At 48.1% G+C, this 19,637-nt stretch overlaps 2 protein-coding genes across 3 annotated transcripts in view; one reads left to right on the top strand and one right to left on the bottom strand.

Annotated features, from left to right (window-relative positions):
* LOC122392346 (carbohydrate sulfotransferase 11-like) overlaps positions 1 to 2,616 on the top strand; it is an 18,004-nt gene extending 15,388 nt beyond the window's left edge. Inside the window, exon 6 of the mRNA XM_043387123.1 lies at positions 1,013 to 2,616. Within this exon, the coding sequence (XP_043243058.1) occupies positions 1,013 to 1,255 (243 nt within the window). The 3' untranslated portion in view covers positions 1,256 to 2,616. The remainder of the gene's footprint in view (positions 1 to 1,012) is intronic.
* On the bottom strand, positions 2,260 to 19,637 carry LOC122392345 (KICSTOR complex protein kaptin-like). Of its 2 annotated transcripts, XM_043387121.1 has the most exons (8): positions 18,756 to 19,637; positions 9,263 to 9,404; positions 7,591 to 7,755; positions 7,052 to 7,228; positions 6,564 to 6,727; positions 5,835 to 6,240; positions 5,276 to 5,431; positions 2,260 to 3,991 (listed from the first exon to the last, which is right to left on the bottom strand). In XM_043387121.1, exons 1-8 carry the CDS (start codon positions 18,818 to 18,820, stop codon positions 3,662 to 3,664), a joined length of 1,605 nt encoding a protein of 534 aa, XP_043243056.1. In that variant the 5' UTR covers positions 18,821 to 19,637; the 3' UTR covers positions 2,260 to 3,661. The 2 variants fall into 2 exon arrangements, with proteins under 2 accessions (XP_043243056.1, XP_043243055.1); XM_043387120.1 differs by lacking the exon at positions 18,756 to 19,637 and having other exon boundaries at positions 9,263 to 9,622.

Here is a 19,637-nt window from a genome sequence, read left to right as displayed (position 1 = left end):
AGCTAGGAAGCTCAAATTTTCTGACTTTTCCTAAAAGGCTTCTACGCAACATGTCTGAAAATTTTGAGTTGATCTGACCTCAGGTCAGGTCACCAGAGGCGGTTTGGTGACCCTACCTCAGAAAAGTTTGCAATCACGCCAGAGCTAGAGTTTTTGACCGATCAATTTCTTCTCTTCAGGGTTTAGTTAGGGTACCAGTATGTGCAATTTGTATATCTCGGAATTTTGATATCGGTGACCTAAGGTCAGGTCAATTTCGCGACCTCCCCATTATAAGTCAATGGGGGAAAAATCAACTCCCTGTTTTTACCACTAAAACGGGTCGGAATGGCCCCATATACCATACATGACTTCATATACGATCAACCTTCACTACCTTGAGGTCTGTTTTGCTGTTGGGCAGCTGTGAGGTCATGTGACGTCATCAAAGGTCACCAAAGGTTTTTGGCCAATAACTCCGTACAGGAACAAGATACAGACGCGTGGATGGTCTCATTGTGTTCAGCTCGTCAAGACGCATCGAATGATATACATGATGACCTCGAGGTCACGTGACCTGAGGTCAACCTTTGACCTTGACCTTTCGAGGTCAACATATATATCATTCGATGCGGATTGACGAGAGGATCACGATGTTGCCCTTAGTTTGTTCCTATCTTGACTAATTCGAAAGTTATTCGAGAAAAACTCTCTCCATATCTAGCGCCGCCATTTTGACTTTTTCGACCCCTGTGACGTCATCTTTGACCTGACCTGAAAATGACCTTTGTAAAAATTGTAGATCTTGGCCGTGCGTATCCGATGCCGTTTACCGCTTGTCGCTATCTTGCTTCGTTCTCGAGATCTCAGGGGGGGGGGCCGAATCGGCCCCCCCGCCAGTTTCTTGTCCCGGCGGAGCCCGCCCGCCAGGAATAGGGTTAATCGCTTTCATCCTTTTTCAGCCCCCCAAGCAACGTGAGCTTTAATCGTAGTCTTCTGCTACACAAACCTAACAAAGTACTTCTCTTTCCAGTACGTGTGGCATCGAATGAAAATATACGACAAAGTTAAAATCCCGCGGATGAACGCACTGAAGAGAAACGGTACGTCGCTGGAAGATCACGTACGAACGTATCTTACGCCCGTACGAGCCTCTGTCATCTGGAAACTCCGCGCGCTGTTCAAGCTGGACTTCGAGATGTTTGGGTACGACTGGGAGGAGATGTTACGCTGGTCAGGTCACTGCCCCACCTCGGGAACCTGTGCGCTCGCGTAGACCAGACGCGTTCGCATTCAACAGCAAAAACGATGCGGTTCTGCAGCTTGACGCTGCCTTGGAATACCATGATGGCGTCTTACAGCGTAAATGCTGTGAGGTATACGCCCCATGAAAGCCACTCAGAATTGTAACCTTTGAATTGTATAAAAGCTATTTTATCCTGATTACAGACATTCATTTATTGTTCGTTTGGGGGCCAAACTGTGACTACCTATCAAACGTATTGCATCTCTCGTTTTGTGCCTTGAAAGAAAAAGAGAAAAATAATAGTGCGATAAATACTGGTTGGACGCAGTTAAATAGTATTCGTGTGAAGACTTTGAAGTGGATGACTTGTATTATCAGAGGGTACACTGCAAATTATCGGTGCTGTGCACGTGAATTGGTGCCGCAAGTATCCAGCATCGGGTGTTACATCGTCCGCACGAGACGAACAACTTTGCTGGAAAGTGTTTTTTTTTTTTGCGTTTATGCGGACCGAGTAGGACTGTGAGGCTTGCGGTGAAGTGTTCTACCCATGCGTAATCTTGTTTGCCTTGGTGTTCTTAGATGATGCTTTCATGTGCTTTACATCGATTCAGGAACCTCAGACACATGGGAGCGGGAGGTGCATGTGACGCCCATTGAGCTGTGATAGTTTGATAATAAAACCTCACCACCACAGCCCTATTTGTGCCGAGGGGGCCGCTTCCCAGTGGTTGTCTGATCGCCTTTCACAAGCGACCTTGAATTGGCGGTAAGCAGTCCTCGGACCGGGTGCAGCAAACATACTTCCAACATCCCCGGTAGGCAGGTGTCGGCTTAACCCGCGTCCCGGGGGCTTCGACATTCCCACCCATGTGATGGGAGTGGTGTTTCGACACACCTTCCTAATTCATCCCTGCCTCTGTGCAGAGTGCCCCATAGCAAGGAACAGACGGTGCCTGAAAGCTCGTAAAATAGTAACACGGCATCGCTACGGAAGGCAATGACGTTGTACAGTGAATTGTGGACATACTTTATAGTATATCACATTTTTGTGATCAAATTGTGTCATTTATTGACACAACAAGCAGCACACAGAAGGGTGATATAACTACATATGGTAGCCATACGTATACCAGTTTCTGCCCGTGGAGTATAAAACAATTCTTATCACACGCGCTACGTTCGAGACAATGAGCACTCATGATGCTTACAAAGTACAATCCTCATACAGCACAGAAACACAGTCAACTTCATTGCACATGCCGCATGGCACAAAATTCAAGCTATCTACCCTATGAGCGGTAACACTGAAACACAGTTATCACCGATATCACTGGCCCTGAACACTTTCATCACTGGAACAAGAAAATGCCCGGATCACACAGCCCACCTGTGTGATCTGCATAAAAACAACGTTCACACTCGCACATTACACATGGTGTGCACACAAATACCCCACATACATAGACATTACACAATGCACATAGCCATACGCTTACAATCATACGCAGTACAAAAATAGGCCACGATGGCCGTGTGACCGGTTTCAAGTGGGTCGTGGGTGGCGGCAGAATATATGAATGTTATTGTAGTACAGAGGTTTATCGAGACAAAATGCCTGACCACCAGCCTTATTATGATAACGCGGCCATTGTCAAGTGGTCGCTGCTCGCGTGGCCGCTGTTGCGACTGGGTATTCATTCGATAGCGTAAGCGCTTTTTAATGTAATTTTGTTGATAAATAACAATTTGTGGACAAAGCACTGAACTGACCGTGGTTGGATAAGTGACTTTTCTGTTGGAAACAAGGCCCATCCGTTCGCCGCCCAGCCCTAATATCTCATTGAGCAATAGCATGTTTCGAATCGGTCGGTATAGTGATAATCGTTGTGTGGTTGGCCTTGAATAATTTCTATCACGTTTTTTCATACATAACTGTTTGATCTCTAAGCAAAAGCGAAGTGACAAATGCGATACTGCGCCAGCGAAAACCGAACCTACACAAACTTCAATTGGCAGTGTTCTGGGCCCGAGAAACAGCAGCTCTGAACCTGGCACGAACCCAGACATTCCGCGGTGACACATGTATGCTACGTGTGTGTCGTTAGTCAGAGTGCGTGATGTCGTTTTCGAGGCGTGCAAGTAATGTGCGCGGCGTGTGTGTGTGTATGTGTGTGTGTGTGTGTGTGTGGGGGGGGGGGGGGGTTACTGTTTTGCAGGGACACTTCGGAATGTTGTTATGCGTTGCTAAGCTCTTACAAAAGCAATGGAAAGTCGGGGCTGACGGTATGCCACTAACCTACTCGTATTTTTCTTGTGACAATGCATTGATATATGGCGAAATGATACATTTGCCTTACTATACTACAAACCCTGATATATACTCTCACAAGGAATGACACACGATCACATCAGCCCACACCCGTCACCGCCCTGTCAGCTAATGGAGGGACCGAACGTCGGGGTGACCGGATCGTCCGACGACGGGTAGCTGTCCGAGCTGCCGCTGTCCGGGGCGGACGGAGAGGACGGAACAGTACCTGTCTGGGAGTCCGCCGCGCCCGCCGGATCACCCGTCTTATCGGTCGCTGTATCACCCGACCGGTCGGCGGTCCCACCGGCGGGGGTATCTGACGCAGCAGTCTCGGCTTCTGGCGAGGCCAGGCGTAGCGCGGCGTCCAGAAGACGCGACAGCTCTCCGTCGGTCAGACCACTGAGCTTCTGTCGCCGCTGGAGGCACAGCGCCGCCGCCTCGCGCGTGTCGTGCTGTCGACAGAACAGAATATGCACGGTTGATATATCGGGTGTGTGTGTTTAAAATCAAGCACAGTCGTGCGTCCAGTGAAAATAGTAACAAGGGTCCTGCTGAGCTCTTCAAAATGACACCGCTAGGAAGGATGAGTATTGAGTAATGAGCCTATCCTTTGGTAGAGGAATAAGGCGGGAAAGCCACCACAATAATAACGAGTGATACTGATCAATGTCGCGCTATAAGTATTCTGGGATTAAACTCACTAAGACTTAAAGCTTCCTAAGACTCAATCAGCAATCCACCATCGTTCGAGGATAAAAAGCGTTTTGGTAGCCGACATCATGGCAGAAATATGCAGACGTAGTGAGGGATGACAAGGCACTATTGTGTCGAAGATGATTGATATTCGTTGCGTAAAATAAAAGAACAATCGTAGATAGTGATGATGAAAAAGGCGGCGAATATTAGGTTTGTTTACTAGGGCTTTAGCGTCGACTACGGTGGTCATTTTGCACTCGATGCAATGGTTGCATTAGGAATGGATGCATTAGGCCAGATGGACACGCAGACCGGTGTAGCGGGCGCCAAGAGGCCACCTAAGCACGTCCGTATTCATACATTGACATGCTGATGACACCGCGATAATGACCAAAAGCTGTTCCATAAATATGACCGCCTGGTAGCCTTATACCCAGCCGACAATAGCCGCAGAGGGAAGGGGCGGGAGGGTTGCAGTCACATTTCACGACATCCAACGAATAAGGAGAAGCCAGTCGTGCAGTTTTTAAGCCAGACATACCAGACGCTACCTTGACTGGAGCAGAACTCCGTATAAACCGCTGCCCTAGACTGATCATGCCGCAGTCACCTTTTATCAGGAGTTCGCTTAGGAAAGTCACAACCACCGAGCAAAAACCCCAGAATCTAGGCAGTCCAATAGGCCGACGGGGTCTTTTCACAAGGAATCGGTCTTAGCTTGGCCTTAGCTTAGCTTAGCTTGGTCTGTGCTTGGTGTGCGATCAGAAGATGGAAATAACTGAAAATCGCTTTTTCTGTGCCATTCCCGTCTTCGCACACTGATGAACACCCACACATGCGACAATGACCAACAGAATACAAAGTACAGAGCGCGATGACTGGTAGCCTGCTACCAAAACCATCGGAGGATATGTCCTGTCGGCTGGCCCAAAAGAGCTAATCGGCTACGATGCTGCCATCTAACAGCAGCGCACCATACAGCAGGATCGGGCGCCGTGGCCGCGAGCCGCCGCTCGCCCACACACGCGCTGAAGACCAACCTGCAGTACGTGCAGGCCGTGGTTGGTGAGCACCACCAGCTCGTTGATGCCGTCCCCGATGAGGTCCACGTAGGTGACGGCCAGCAGCGGCTGTGAGAAGCTGAACCGCCAGATCTGCATCCACTCGTCGCCCTGGGTGCTGTACACCAGCAGCTCCTGTCACAGCGGAACAGGAACGGGTTAGAAAACAATGATGACGCCAGAGGCCTTCGATTTGAAAGACGCGAGCGGATATCAAAACAGCAAGCAAAACATGATGAAATAGTGAGCTCAAGATGCCACGAATAGAGAAAAGGAAAATGTGAATTGACTATGAACTGACTAGGATCGCAGAGAGTTCGAGCTCCAAACAATCTAACATAATCATAACATCGTGACCGAACTCAACAACAAAAAAGTTCTCGGAAAAATTACTAGTTTCTAACTCGGTGACAGTAAAAAAAAAAACTTCACAAAAATGGCAAAGAAAGTGTACGTTCCGCCACACTATAACCATTCAGAACCTCTCGTCCAGCGCCTGTCCACTCGCTCAACACGTCCTCTTCTGCCTCCGACTCACCTGTCCGTACGTCCCCAGCACGATCTCATTTCTGCCATCCATGTTGATATCACACACGCAGCTACACGTCACCACATCACTGACATCACTCTCCGCCAGCGTGTGACGTCGCGGCGGGGGCTCCCCCTCGGCCAGAGGTAGCCCACTGTACACCACTGACGGCCACAGAGCTTTGGTGACCAGCAGATGGAGCGACTCTGGGCCTCCGCCAGCCGCGTCCGCCGGCTCCCGGAGCACGGCAGACACAAACCCGGGCGTCTGCAGCCGGGTGCCGAGGCTGAACAGACGTACGGAGGTGATGGGACTATCGTGGGTGGCGGACCAGGCGAATGTGACGCTCAGAGAGGCCAGGTCCACCACGCTGACACGCACGTAGCCGCACTCGCAGGCCAGCGCCGTGATGCGCCTGCGGAAAAAAGCGGATAAATGGTGAGTGAGTGGGATGTGGGGACAATGAGCTGCGATGGGTCATTATGAAGACAATGGCGATCACGGATGAATCAGTTTGAGTTAACAAGTGAGTTTACAATAGAGTTTACCATGAGTTTACCATTAATTCGCAAAATAGCGCAACTTGAGCAGCCTTTTATACATCACCTCGTCTGAGAAATCTCACCTAACATACGATAACAATGAATGAATAGAAAAATAGCTGGACGACAGAATGGTATCTGAGTAATTGGGGCCCACTGTGGAGATGAAGCATATGAGGTGCCGCTTTTAACTCACGTTCCCGGTATGTCCTTGTAGAAGTTGGTCCACATGACAATGGAGGGCAGGTCGGCAAACTCTGGGAAGAGCGGCTCGAGCGGCTCCTCGCGGAAGCTCTGGTTCGGCTTGTCCTCCACGTACAGGTGAATGTTTTTGTCACTACCGCTCAGCAGGAAACACGTCTGTAGAAATGACACGAGGTAAGGTTTATGGGGGAAGGGGCTCAATGAATAGTTTTGAACAAGTGTGAATTGAATAAATCACCGGAGTGCACTCAGACCTACAGACCTGAGACACCCGGCTGTATTCTGCCTGATCTATTCTATCTGTAAGGCTAGCCTGTTTATAGTTGTATGAGATGTAACAAACCATCAACATACATAACTTCCCACTGAACCACATTTCGTCAACCAAATCTCGTTCTATCGAAGACAAAGGAAACACCCGTATGACATATTCTCCCTTATTTCTTTGTACGCCAGTAGCCACAAACGCATCCAACTCACATCCAGAATGCCGTTAATCTCAACCACGGCGTGCTGCAGCTGATAGGGTATGAACTCCAGCTCGACGTGTCGCCAGTTCTGCGCCAGCGTCTCCAGCAGACTGGCGCCAAACTCGGGTTCCCAGTCGCTGTAGATGTTCAGGTACTGCGACGTCTTGCCGTCCGAACGGTCCACGTCCTGGTGATCAGGGATGAACGTGGGAGGGAATGATCAGTTGAAGGCCAAGTATACACGGCGTTCGTTAACTTGTAGGGGACGACATCACACAACGGTATGCTCCCGCCCAGTTCACCGTTATACTCCGACATCTAATCAAACCGTTAGGCCGATATAACGGCACAGTCCTCTCAACTCCAACGTCTTTTCAGCTGGATAAATGTTATTACGCGGGTTAAACGATTCGCTGCTCTCCCAACTCGAACCCTCCGTCTTAAAGCCCTCCTAAACGACACTTAAATTGCTAAGCGCAGTAACATGGCCTACAAGCACCATATCTCTCACTCAACCTCCAGGATTAAATTAAAAAACCGCGAACTCACTTTGATAATGGCCAGTCCGACCACCATTTCCTCTTTGTTTTCACTCTTGTTGAATGCATCGACGGAGATGATTTCGGACCCCTCCGGCAGGTAGGTGAAGGGGATCTCGTTGACGGTCGGGTGGAGGAAGCCACGGTCATCCTGCACGTACTCCAAGGAGTAGACCTGAAAAAAACCACCATCGCTGGGTTTAGCACATAAAATTTTGTAGGCACTAGGCAGGGATATAAGTCAGGCAGGCAGGGTATAAGTTTATACAGACAGAGGTTCAGAAAGAAGTCTTGAAAAGTTTATACAGACAGAGGTTCAGAAAGAAGTCTTGAACGGCGGCTGAACAGTGGAGCCGCGGCCCAAACTTTCCTTACGGTGCTGATAAGTGGAGGATCACCTCGGACGACTTCGTCACCTATGGTGTGGTCCTCTCGTAGGTTTCGGCATGCTAGGGGATCGCGAGGAACGACTGCGCAAACGAAATAGCGAAACAAACGACCGGCCTGTCCCAAGCATTCGTATCCGCGGACGCCTGGTCGCTGACTCGAGCCATGGCATTTGCGACCACCGGACGGTGGCGAGACATATAGCTCGACTTTGGACCACCTTCAGCAGTGTGCCGCCCCTCCCCTCTCCGGGGAGCCGGTTCGGACACCAGCTGACGGCGCGCTCCCCTCGGCGGTACGCCCGCAGAGAGCCGTGGTAGGCAGGGTTGGTAAGCAGGGTATATAGGACATCCTGGTAAGCGCCGCGGGGCTCTGCACCTCAGTCGAGAGGTGGCCGATGTGTCGGAGCACGTGCTGCTCTGATCCCAGACCGTCGCTGACGCCCATAATGAACTACCAGGCGTCATCTGCGTGGAGTCACGGACCCATCGCAGCTGCAGGATACAGACTGGTTGGCCTCCTAACAATTATCTTTGGTCAACAAGAGCCCCTTAGCTAAATGAGTACCCAAGGGGACACTAGCAACAACTACATCAATGAGTGCACCAACAGATGAGATGAATAGAAATCAACTTCAGACTAAGGAAGTTTGTCTAAGGCATATAAAGCCATACAGAGAAAATTCTCTTGATAATGCCTCTGACTTAATGGGAGGTCCCCTTTCAAAAGGAGTAGCTGAGTCTGACAGTGAGTAAATGCCTTTGGGATTGGGTGGGATCTGGAGACTTCTTAGAAGGGTGCCAAGATGTCTCAGAAGACTAATGGAGCAGCCACCCTAAACTTTTGGAGAAGCTGCTACTTTACCTGCAGTTTCTCATAATAAGAGATTTATCCTGTCAACTTTTGTGCAGAAAATGGGCTGCAATGACCAAAACCAGCCAGCAATAGCAACTCTATCTCTCACAATAGATGGCAGTGGCACCACTTGCAATGGTCAGGATCAGGAATTTACAAACATGGCAACCATCACAAAGCAAAAGCATATAAATGGCCTTCACTGCAATTACTTCATAGTTATGCCAATAAATATATAAAACATGAAATAAAATTGACCACATTCTACCACAATATTCCTTCAAAATGTCTAAGGCACACAACCTAAAAAATGTGAGTTGGAAAGGACATGCTGCTTCTGCAAATCATAATAAATCTGACACTCAATAAATTTGTGATATGTAGCTCAATAATGCTTTGCTACTTGATATGAAGGAGGAGGACAACAGAAAATGTCTTACCTTTCTTTTGAGTGATGCTACAAGCACCTTCGTAACCCCTCGTTCCACTTGCAAGAAAGCAAGACTGTATACATTGCCCTGAGAGGGCAAGGGGATGAAATGAGCATCATACAGTCTCACTGGTGGTGCCATAACTTGTAACCTGTAAATAAAAAAATATTTGTTAATTTTTGCCTTGCACGGCCCAGCATCCAATCTCCTTCACTGTTCATAGTGTGTGCATTGCCAATCTTATGCAAGCACAACACAAACAACCACAGTTCTCTCTCTGTATGACTGCACCAAACGGTCGTCAAGTTAGATGTAAGTGAATCCTAATCTATAATCTAAGATTCGGAATCAGGTGAGCCCCTACGATTTGGACCAAACTTGGTCAGTGGATAGTACGTAACGTCCTGATTACGATGCACCCAAAATCCAAGCTCGGCCCGCCATATTTACGACGGTCGTCAAGTTAGATGTAAGTGAATCCTAATCTATAATCTAAGATTCGGAATCAGGTGAGCCCCTACGATTTGGACCAAACTTGGTCAGTGGATAGTACGTAACGTCCTGATTACGATGCACCCAAAATCTAAGCTCGGCCCGCCATATTTACGAAGTAACGGATGTTTGAATTTCAAGGTCATTCGGGAGAGCCCCTACGATTTCCGTCAAAATTTGTGTACGGACACTCTAGATGCTCCTCATTACGAATATCACAAAATTTAAGCTCGGCCCGCCATATTTACGAAGTTACGGAGGTTTTAATTTCAAGGTCATTTGGGTGAGCCCCTACGATTTCCGTCAAAATTGGTGTACGGACACTCCAGACGCTCCTCATTACGAATATCGCAAAATTTAAGCTCGGCCCGCCATATTTACGAAGTTACGGAGTCCCAAAGTTACGGAATTTCAAGGTCATTCGGAGAGCCCCTCCGATTTTCGTCAAAATTTGTATGCGGACACATTACATGCTCCTCATTACGAATATCATAAAAGCTAAGCTCGGCCCGCACTATTTCAAAAGTTACTGACGTTTGAAACTCACTGAAATTCAAACATCTCTAACTTTTGAAATAGTGCGGGCCGAGCTTAGCTTTTATGATATTCGTAATGACGAGCATGTAATGTGTCCGCATACAAATTTTGACGAAAATCGGAGGGGCTCTCCGAATGACCTTGAAATTCCGTAACTTTGGGACTCCGTAACTTCGTAAATATGGCGGGCCGAGCTGAAATTTTGCGATATTCGTAATGAGGAGCGTCTGGAGTGTCCGTACACCAATTTTGACGGAAATCGTAGGGGCTCACCCAAATGACCTTGAAATTAAAACCTCCGTAACTTCGTAAATATGACGGGCCGAGCTAAAATTTTGTGATATTCGTAATGAGGAGCATCTAGAGTGTCCGTACACAAATTTTGACGGAAATCGTAGGGGCTCTCCCGAATGACCTTGAAATTCAAACATCCGTAACTTCGTAAATATGGCGGGCCGAGCTTAGATTTTGGGTGCATCGTAATCAGGACGTTACATACTATCCACTGACGAAGTTTGGTCCAAATCGTAGGGGCTCACCTGATTCCGAATCTTAGATTATAGATTAGGATTCACTTACATCTAACTTGACGACCGTATATTTACGAAGTTACGGATGTTTGAATTTCAAGGTCATTCGGGAGAGCCCCTACGATTTCCGTCAAAATTTGTGTAGGGACACTCTAGATGCTCCTCATTACGAATATCACAAAATTTAAGCTCGGCCCGCCATATTTACGAAGTTACGGAGGTTTGAATTTCAAGGTCATTTGGGTGAGCCCCTACGATTTCCGTCAAAATTTGTGTACGGACACTCCAGACGCTCCTCATTACGAATATCGCAAAATTTAAGCTCGGCCCGCCATATTTACGAAGTTACGGAGTCACAAAGTTACGGAGTTTCAAGGTCATTCGGAGAGCCCCTCCGATTTTCGTCAAAATTTGTATGCGGACACATTACATGCTCCTCATTACGAATATCATAAAAGCTAAGCTCGGCCCGCACTATTTCAAAAGTTACTGACGTTTGAAACTCACTGAAATTCAAACATCTCTAACTTTTGAAATAGTGCGGGCCGAGCTTAGCTTTTATGATATTCGTAATGAGGAGCATGTAATGTGTCCGCATACAAATTTTGACGAAAATCGGAGGGGCTCTCCGAATGACCTTGAAATTCCGTAACTTTGTGACTCCGTAACTTGAAAAATATGGCGGGCCGAGCTTAACTTTTATGATATTTGTAATGAGGAGGATGTAATATGTCCGTATACCAATTTTGACGGAAATCGCAGGGGCTCACCCAAATGACCTTGAAATTCAAACCTCCGTAACTTCGTAAATATGGCGGGCCGAGCTTAAATTTGGTGATATTCGTAATGACGAGCATCTAGAGTGTCCGTACACAAATTTTGACGGAAATCGTAGGGGCTCTCCCGAATGACCTTGAAATTCAAACATCCGTAACTTCGTAAATATGGCGGGCCGAGCTTAGATTTTGGGTGCATCGTAATCAGGACGTTACGTACTATCTACTGACCAAGTTTGGTCCAAATCGTAGGGGCTCACCTGATTCCGAATCTTAGATTATAGATTAGGATTCACTTACATCTAACTTGACGACCGTCTGCACCAAGGCTATAGAACTCCGGGTGGGACTAAATGCTTACTTCGAAATCTAAGCTACGTTGCGGCATTGGCGGTTATGTGCGGCGTGTATGCCGCATGATTAGTAAGCGGCGACCACTAAATTAAAGACTCAAACGCTCCGACCGGTTCTCAATGAATAACACTGCATACCAAAAATGCCAACCGCTCTCGTCATAAGATATTCAGCTTTAACCCGCGCCCTGCTGGGGGTCCTGGATTTCCACGCCCTGCTGGGGGGGGGGGGTGTTTGAACACCCCCCTTGTATTGTAACTCGGCTCCTGGGCCACGTAGCGATACGCGGAAGGCGGCGTTCGAAAGAGCGTAAAAAATAATGACGAAATCACTTCGGTCAATTTTTTGGTCAGGTCAAAGGTCAGGTCACCAGAGGTCATTGAAGGCAAAATTTCGCCGATTTCCAGGTCGAATGTCGATAATTTCCAAGAAGCCAACGCATAACTCGGGAACCAATAGAGCTACAGCGCCGCGTAAAAGCGCATTCGATAGCTCTATTAACGCCCTTTCTGAGTAATTCTCTCAGATTTGACCTAACGTCAACGGTTTTGCCTGCAGGGGGCAAAAACTGCAAAAATAGCCGATTTTTTCGAAAACAGTTTTTCTGCAATAACTTTTGACCCAAGCCTTGTACGAGCTTACTTTTACCGGCATCGTGTTCCTCTCGTCAAGACGCATCGAATGAACTATAACTTGACCTTGAAAGGTCAACTTGAAAATTTGACCTCAGGTCAAGGTCATGACCTGACCGGGAAGGGTCATGTTGCATGTCAGTCGATCCGTATCGTCGAGCTGAACACATCTAAGGCGTTTTCATCGCTCTAGCATGCCTCTATCAAAAGTTATTTGCGAAAAACTGTTAGATACCATTCGTGACCTAAGATGACCTCAGGGCATAAACAAGGGTCACGGACACCATTTTCAAGTTCAGTGTGTTCAAACACCCCCCCCAGCAGGGCGCGGGTTAAATAACTAGGTTATCTACATCATCATTTTGAACCAAATTAATACTTTCAACTTAACTCACTCATTCCTTCCTTTGTTGTCTCCAAACAGTCTTTCGATTGTCTGGAAATCGTACCTATGCTAAATCCCGTACCTGTATGCGACTGGTGCATATAAAGGCCGATAAAAGAATTTGAATAGGCTCTGGCATGCGATTTCCTGGCTACCCAAAAAAGTCTGTTTCAGTCTTGCTATCAAAACATGACCTCGCCCGCACAGGGGGGGGGGGGGGGTGATGCAACCCCCCTAAGGTTTTTCGCGAATAACTCGCTTAAAAAGCGGCTGATCGCGACGAAACTTTCAGTACCCTCGCATTGATCAATTTAACACCCATCCTTAAAATTCCATGACCCTGACCCAAATGACCTTTGACCTGTGACCTACTTTTCGAGACCATGTTTGGCCGGAACCGCGATTCAGCGTATGTCGGCTCGCATTAGCAGCGCGTTTGCAGTCTTTTCGTGGTTTCAAGCGTTCAAACATGTGATATGATGTTGCCCCCATGCATTAGGGTGGGTGTCAAGGTCACCTGAAGGTCAGGTCAGGTCATTGACCTTTGGTGACCTCGCTTCACTTTTTCGAGTTTGACATGTTTCTAGGTCAGTTTTTTCGAGCTGAATTCGAATTAAGCAACCACGAACGTTTACAAAGTAGTTTTGGTGCCTTCGTAACATGTTACGAGGCTGTCAGAGGCGGTTGACACCTACTACAAATACCTGGCAGGACCTCTACTGGTGACCTCTACTACATGACCTGACCTGACCTAACCCGACCTGGCCTAAATGAATGAAGACATCATCTGTGATCAAAACTAGCATGATATTCGTGATCAGCACCCCGAAAAAACCCATAGCAGCCACACTACGACGTTCTAACAGGTCCCAATTTTCCCGCCTTTTGGGTCATTGACCGTCAACCGATGACCTAGGACCTTAAAATTGGGTATCATCGGCTTTCTCTCGTCACGGGCAACACGCTCGTTTTTTCCGCGAAGCTCTAGCTTGATCAGGAGCGAAACGGCAAGGGGTTATACCTTATACATTCGCGGCTGAGTATTAATTTGGTTCAAAACAATGATGTAGATAAGTTAGTTATTTAAATCTAAATATCCTATGACGAGAGCGATGGACATTTTTGGTATGCAGCAAGGCCATATATACCAGGTAGGGTCGTCCGGCGATTCTACCTTTTCGTGACGTCAGCTCGTGACGTCATTTGGAGTCAAGTCTCGAAGCCCCGTTCAATCCCCATGTAAATGAGCGATTTTCGAAGCACTGTAGAATGGAGTCTGCACAAGATATATCAAACCTAAGTATCTTATCTGAAAGAGCAGACAATTTTCTGCAAGTTATCTATTACGTGTTTTTCGCTAAATCTTTTGCTTTTTTCACAAAAGCGTAAAATGTCCCCCCATGTCTCCGCAGCCTCCCTGCCGCCGGCCGCCGCGCGGTCGCGGTAGTGTAGTGGTTAGCGTGCCCGCGCAGTATTCCTAAGGTCCCGAGTTCGAATCTATGCGGTGCGGAACTTTAATTGCAATTCCAAGCTGAATATACGCACATCCATAATAAATTATTATTCGTATAGCTAAACTGTCACCAAGCTATCCATATAAATTGACTTCACCCAAAATATCGGCAACATTCTATTAAAATATAAATTCAAATATGGCGGCTTGGACTGCCGCGTGCGTTAGGCTCCGCCCATAGCTCCGCCCACATGCGTGACGTCATTCGTGTTAGTGGACACGCAGAGAGATAGGGGACGACATGGGCCTGGTATGCAGTGTTATCCATTGAAAACAGGTCAAAGCTATTGAATTTTTAATTTAGTGGTCGCCGCTTACTAATCATGCGGCATACACGCCGCACATAACCGCCAATGCCGCAACGCAGCTTAGATTTCGAAGTAAGCATTTAGTCTCACCCTAGAACTCCGACTGCACCAAGGCCCTATATAGATATGCTCATTAGGCCAAAGCAGCGATTTCCGTGACGTCACAGGTACGAAGCGTCGGACGGCTGTAATGCAATTCTATGGAAAATGACCCAACTTTAGGGCTCTCCCACATAGCTGCCAGACTCGACACTAAGGTAAAAATCATATCATATTACCTTACCTTACCTTACCTTACTTTGATCAGAATTTTGAAAGGCTCTTTGGCCTGTGGGGTACCGTTCTCATCGAGCTCGAGGCAACTTGAATGTCAAAACTCAGTCAGGCACTGAGTACCTGATGTTTGCCCAGTGGGCGTCCAGCCTGGATTTGAAGAGGTCTACAGAGGCAGCACTCACGACCGAGAGGGGGAGACTATTCCAGTCGTTCACTACCCGCGCACCGAACGCTTGTCTTCTCGGTCTTGATTCGGCCCTCGGCTTCAGGAGTTTCCACGGGTGACCGCGGGTGCGCTGGACTGCTGCAAGAGTGAAGAAGTCCTCTGGAAGCAGGTCCATTCCGCCGTGGAGAACCTGGTACACTTGGATCATATCCCCGCGACGTCTTCGGTAGAATAGTGATGGAAGCTTCAGTGCCTCTAGTCGTTCCTCATATGGCAGGTGTCTGATAGAGCTGACTAAACGAGTGGCTCTCCGCTGAACACGTTCGATCAGGAGTTGGTCGGCTCGGTTAAAAGGACCCCAAGCAACATTACCATACTCTAAGTGGGGGCGAACAAGTGCTCTGTACAGCAGAGGGAGTGTAAAGTCGTCAATATGCTCGAACGATCGTCTGACAACCGCCAGGATCTGGTTCGCCTTTGCCGCCGCCGCCGCTGCTTGCTTTCTGAACTTGAGGTTTGGGTCCACGTGGATGCCCAGGTCGCGTACGGTTTCAGCCACTTGCAGGTTGACCCCTCGCATCGTGTACTGGAGTTGAGCGTTGTTGGTGCCTAGGTGAAGAACCTCGCATTTGTCCTGGTTGAAGGGAAGTTGCCATCTGTCAGACCAGGCCACCACAGCATCAATGTCGGCTTGCAGAGATGCCGCTTCCGAGGGTGCTGACACGCTGCGGTAGATTTTTGTGTCGTCCGCGAACATTTTCACCATGCAGTCGACGACAGCGGGCATATCGTTGATGAAGGCAAGGAACAGGAGCGGACCGAGGACCGAGCCTTGCGGCACTCCACTTGAGACGGCAGACCAGCCAGAGAGGTGACCGTTGACGGAGACTTGCTGCTTCCGATCGGAGAGAAAAGCATCGATCCATTGAAGAAGGTTGCCTGACACACCAAGACTACGAAGCTTCAATAGAAGGCGCTTGTGAGGGACCGCATCAAAGGCTTTACGAAAATCAAGGTAAACTGTATCAACTGGGCTCCCCTGCTCAATCATCTTACTCCAGTCGTCCAGTACCTCAATGAGTTGCGAGTTGCAGGACCTCCGTGGGCGGAACCCGTGCTGGTGCTTGGAGAGCTGGTCTGTGGAGCATAGGAAATCCATGAGTTCGTCCCGGATCAGTGATTCAAGGATTTTGCACGGGATCGACGTAAGACTGATGGGACGATAGTTACCAGGAGTTTGCTTGCTGCCTTTCTTGTGAATGGGAATGACCGTTGCCGCCTTCCAAGAGTCGGGAATAACGCCTTGATCGAGAGAGGCACGATAGATGGAGGCAAGTGGACCAGCTAGTGGCCGGGATGCGAGTTGCAAGAGCTTCGGGTGTAAGCCGTCAGGGCCCGGTGCACAAGTCGTCTTCAGGGTCTCGAGCTTCCTCCTCACAGCCTCGGACGTGATCTGGATCGTCTCCAACGGACGGCCAGCGTACTGTGAGGGTGGTTCGGGAATCTGTGAGACGTCTTCGGCTGTAAAAACACTGCTAAAGAAGGCATTCAAGAGGTGCGCTTTCCCGAGATCATCGCTTACCACCAGCCCGGAGTCATCTTTGAGGTTTTCGAGCCTGGCTTTTGTTCGGATCCTAGTGTTGGAGTAGCGCCAAAAGGCTTTCGGGCATTCTTTGACGTTTCTGGCTAGGCTGATCTCCAGGTCCCTCCTCAGGTTTCTTGTCAACTTCCGTAACCGGTTTCTACACTGAGTGTACCTGGTGTAGTCAATGATATTCTTTGAACACACATATATTTTCCACAGCTCTTCTTTTCGTTTCTTCAGCCGTAGGGCCTGCCCATTTATGTAAATGTTCTTGCGATTACTTTTTCTCTTACTGGTGGGGAAACAGACATTGGCAGCTTTGAGCAAGGACTCGCGCAGAAACGTATACTGCTCATCCACACTGTGGTCGTCGGCAGAGCTCCAGTCAACTTCCTCCACCAGGGCGATAAACCTTGCAGGGTTCCCTTTGAAATAGTTAGGGTGCTTCATGTGAGAGTTGTTGCGGGAGGAGTAGCAGAGCACATCAAATTGAAGAATGAGATGGTCACTTTTACCTAAGCCCGCTTCATACCTCAAGTTCTGCACCATGCCGTCCTCCAGTGTCAGAATAAGATCGAGGATGTTTGGTGTCTCACCAGTGCGGTAGCGTGTCGGTAGGGTCACCTTTTGAAAGAGGTAGCAATCGTTAAGAGCTTCCAGGAAAGCATGAGAATGGTCTTCGGCTGGGGCAGAGGAAAACAAATTTTCCCAATCAATATGTGGTAGGTTGAAGTCACCACAGACGAGAAAGTGGGATGGCATAGAAGCGCAGGCCATGCGCAAGAGCTGACATAGTTCATCAGTGCTCTCCTGCGGATGGTGTGATGGACTCCGATAGACACATCCAATCAGGAGCTTGTCGCAACCTTCCAGAGTAAGTTGTACCCAAACATTTTCAATGTATGTGTTCAGGCCAAAAGATAGCTCTGAGACTTGCAGGTCATTCTTTACATAGATGCAAACACCTCGAAAGCTACTAGATCCTAGCTTGGGCTGGAGAGGGTCAAAGCTTGGATACATGGAGTAACCAGGCACATCCAAAAGTGCGAGAGAGATGGGAATTACTTGTGCTTTGGGTATGACCTCTGCAATTAGCATGACATCAGGTTCATCGCCAGCAATCTTCATGCATAGCTCATCCCTCTTATTTGGGAACTGGTCAGCATTAGTATATAAGACTTTCAGGCTCTTCTTCCAGTCCACTGTCGTCGCTCTAAGTCATATACCTTGAGCAGGTGTGTTACCCCCGCCATTCTGTGTGGACAGAGCATTAGCCTGAGGGCCACTGTGAGTTGGATGGTCTCTGCTACACCCACTAGGGGGAACAGCCAGTCCACTCGCCCCAGCTTGCTCAGCCTGCACAACTTCCTGTGGGGTTGCTCGAGCAGGGATGTCTCCACAGCCTCCGCCCCCAGACAGAACAGCAGCACCTCCCACTGCAGGACTGGGCAGCACAGCCAGAGGGTCAACCTGGGAACCTGATTGAGCAGAGGGCTGTTCACGGGCCCTGTGTGCGGTTGGACCGCACACAGCCTCCAAGCTCCGCCCACTGCGTCCCTACGTCAGCCTTGCGTCACCGCACACAGCGATCGCTGTGGCCGGTCGGGACTGGCCACAGCGGACCGTCCACCGCACGCAGCCGTGACGTCAGAGCCGCCTACCCATCCCCTACCCCCACGCCTGCTGGACGTACCGCACACACCGCACGCAGCAGTGTGCGGTGCCCGTGAACACCCCTCAGGATGGTCTCTGATACACCCGCTTGGGGGAACAGCCACTCCTCTCGTCCCAGCCCCCTTGGTCTGAGCAGCTTCCTGTGGGGGCAATTGAGTTATTTGTTGATATTAAAGCTCAAATCAAGACAAACAAGAAACCTATCTGAAGTTTTTACGTATTACCAACGGCTTAGACACTATTCAAGTATATTCAGAGCTCTGCATTAACTCACTTTTTTCTGCCGTCAATGCCACTATAGTTCGTTTTTCTTAAAGGAAATAGTTCACATTTTAACATGGGTTTTTAACTGGAATAGCAGTTCCATAGCTTGGGCTGAGACGAGCATAAATCAGGAGCTTTTACAGCCCAACGATCACCCTAGGCAAAGATATTCTATTTCTCGTCCCGAAAAAGGTGCCTTGCGTTGAGGTTGTGTGCCTTGCATATATTTGCATCCAGTATGAAACGAGCATGGGTCCCGAAAATTCTTCAGAAACGCTCCAGTAACAAAAGAAAATTATTCAGAAAATTCTTCAGAGGCGCTCCAGTAACAAAAGCATGAGCAGATCGCCCAAATGCCGGTGGCCGCGATAATTTCTCTAGCTTCTGAAGAATTTTCTGGACCCATGCTCTTTTCATACTGGATCGCCTGTGCCTTACAGAAACTGAAAAGTTCTTCCTATATCAAAAATATAGAAAATAATATTTTGTTATAAAAAGGTTTTATTTTCTTTGCTGATCATTTTGAACATAAAAAATCATAAATCCATTGCAAAAAATATAATTTCGTGAAAGTGAACTATTTCCTTTAAGTTTGCCCCTCACTGTAAACGTCTTTTTGAACACAGCACGAGAATTGCTAGCTGAATTGCTGAGAAAACTGGTTGGCGCACATTGTATTGGAGATATGAATAATATTTTCAAAATAAGTTTTGAACACCGACGATGTAACGTTAATGTTAAACGCCGTGCAATTTATTAATTAGTTCAGACATAATTCCTGAGAAGTCGTCTATCACTGTGGAGCTGTAGGTATGGGTAAATACGAGCTATGAGTCTGTGAAATAGTAAACGAATTTGGTAAAATTGATCGTCTGTGAAATCTGGTGAAATC

Source organism: Amphibalanus amphitrite, unplaced genomic scaffold, assembly GCF_019059575.1.
Source record: "Amphibalanus amphitrite isolate SeventyFive unplaced genomic scaffold, NRLGWU_Aamphi_draft 000483F_arrow, whole genome shotgun sequence".
Lineage (NCBI taxonomy): Eukaryota > Metazoa > Arthropoda > Thecostraca > Balanomorpha > Balanidae > Amphibalanus > Amphibalanus amphitrite.
Note: the sequence above shows the minus strand (reverse complement) of the source record. Positions and strands in the feature narration are given on the sequence as shown.

Bases quoted from the DNA above. Each gene is read 5' to 3' on its own strand.
- LOC122392345 (XM_043387121.1), bottom strand. From the start codon at position 18,820: ATGTTAAAATGTGAACTATTTCCTTTAAGAAAAACGAACTATAGTGGC. The intron at 6,728-7,051 runs GTGAGTTGGATG...TCATTTCTACAG, and splicing joins AGATTAACGGCATTCTGGAT to ACGTGTTTCCTGCTGAGCGG. The intron at 5,432-5,834 runs GTGAGTCGGAGG...CCGCTGTGACAG, and splicing joins TGCTGGGGACGTACGGACAG to GAGCTGCTGGTGTACAGCAC.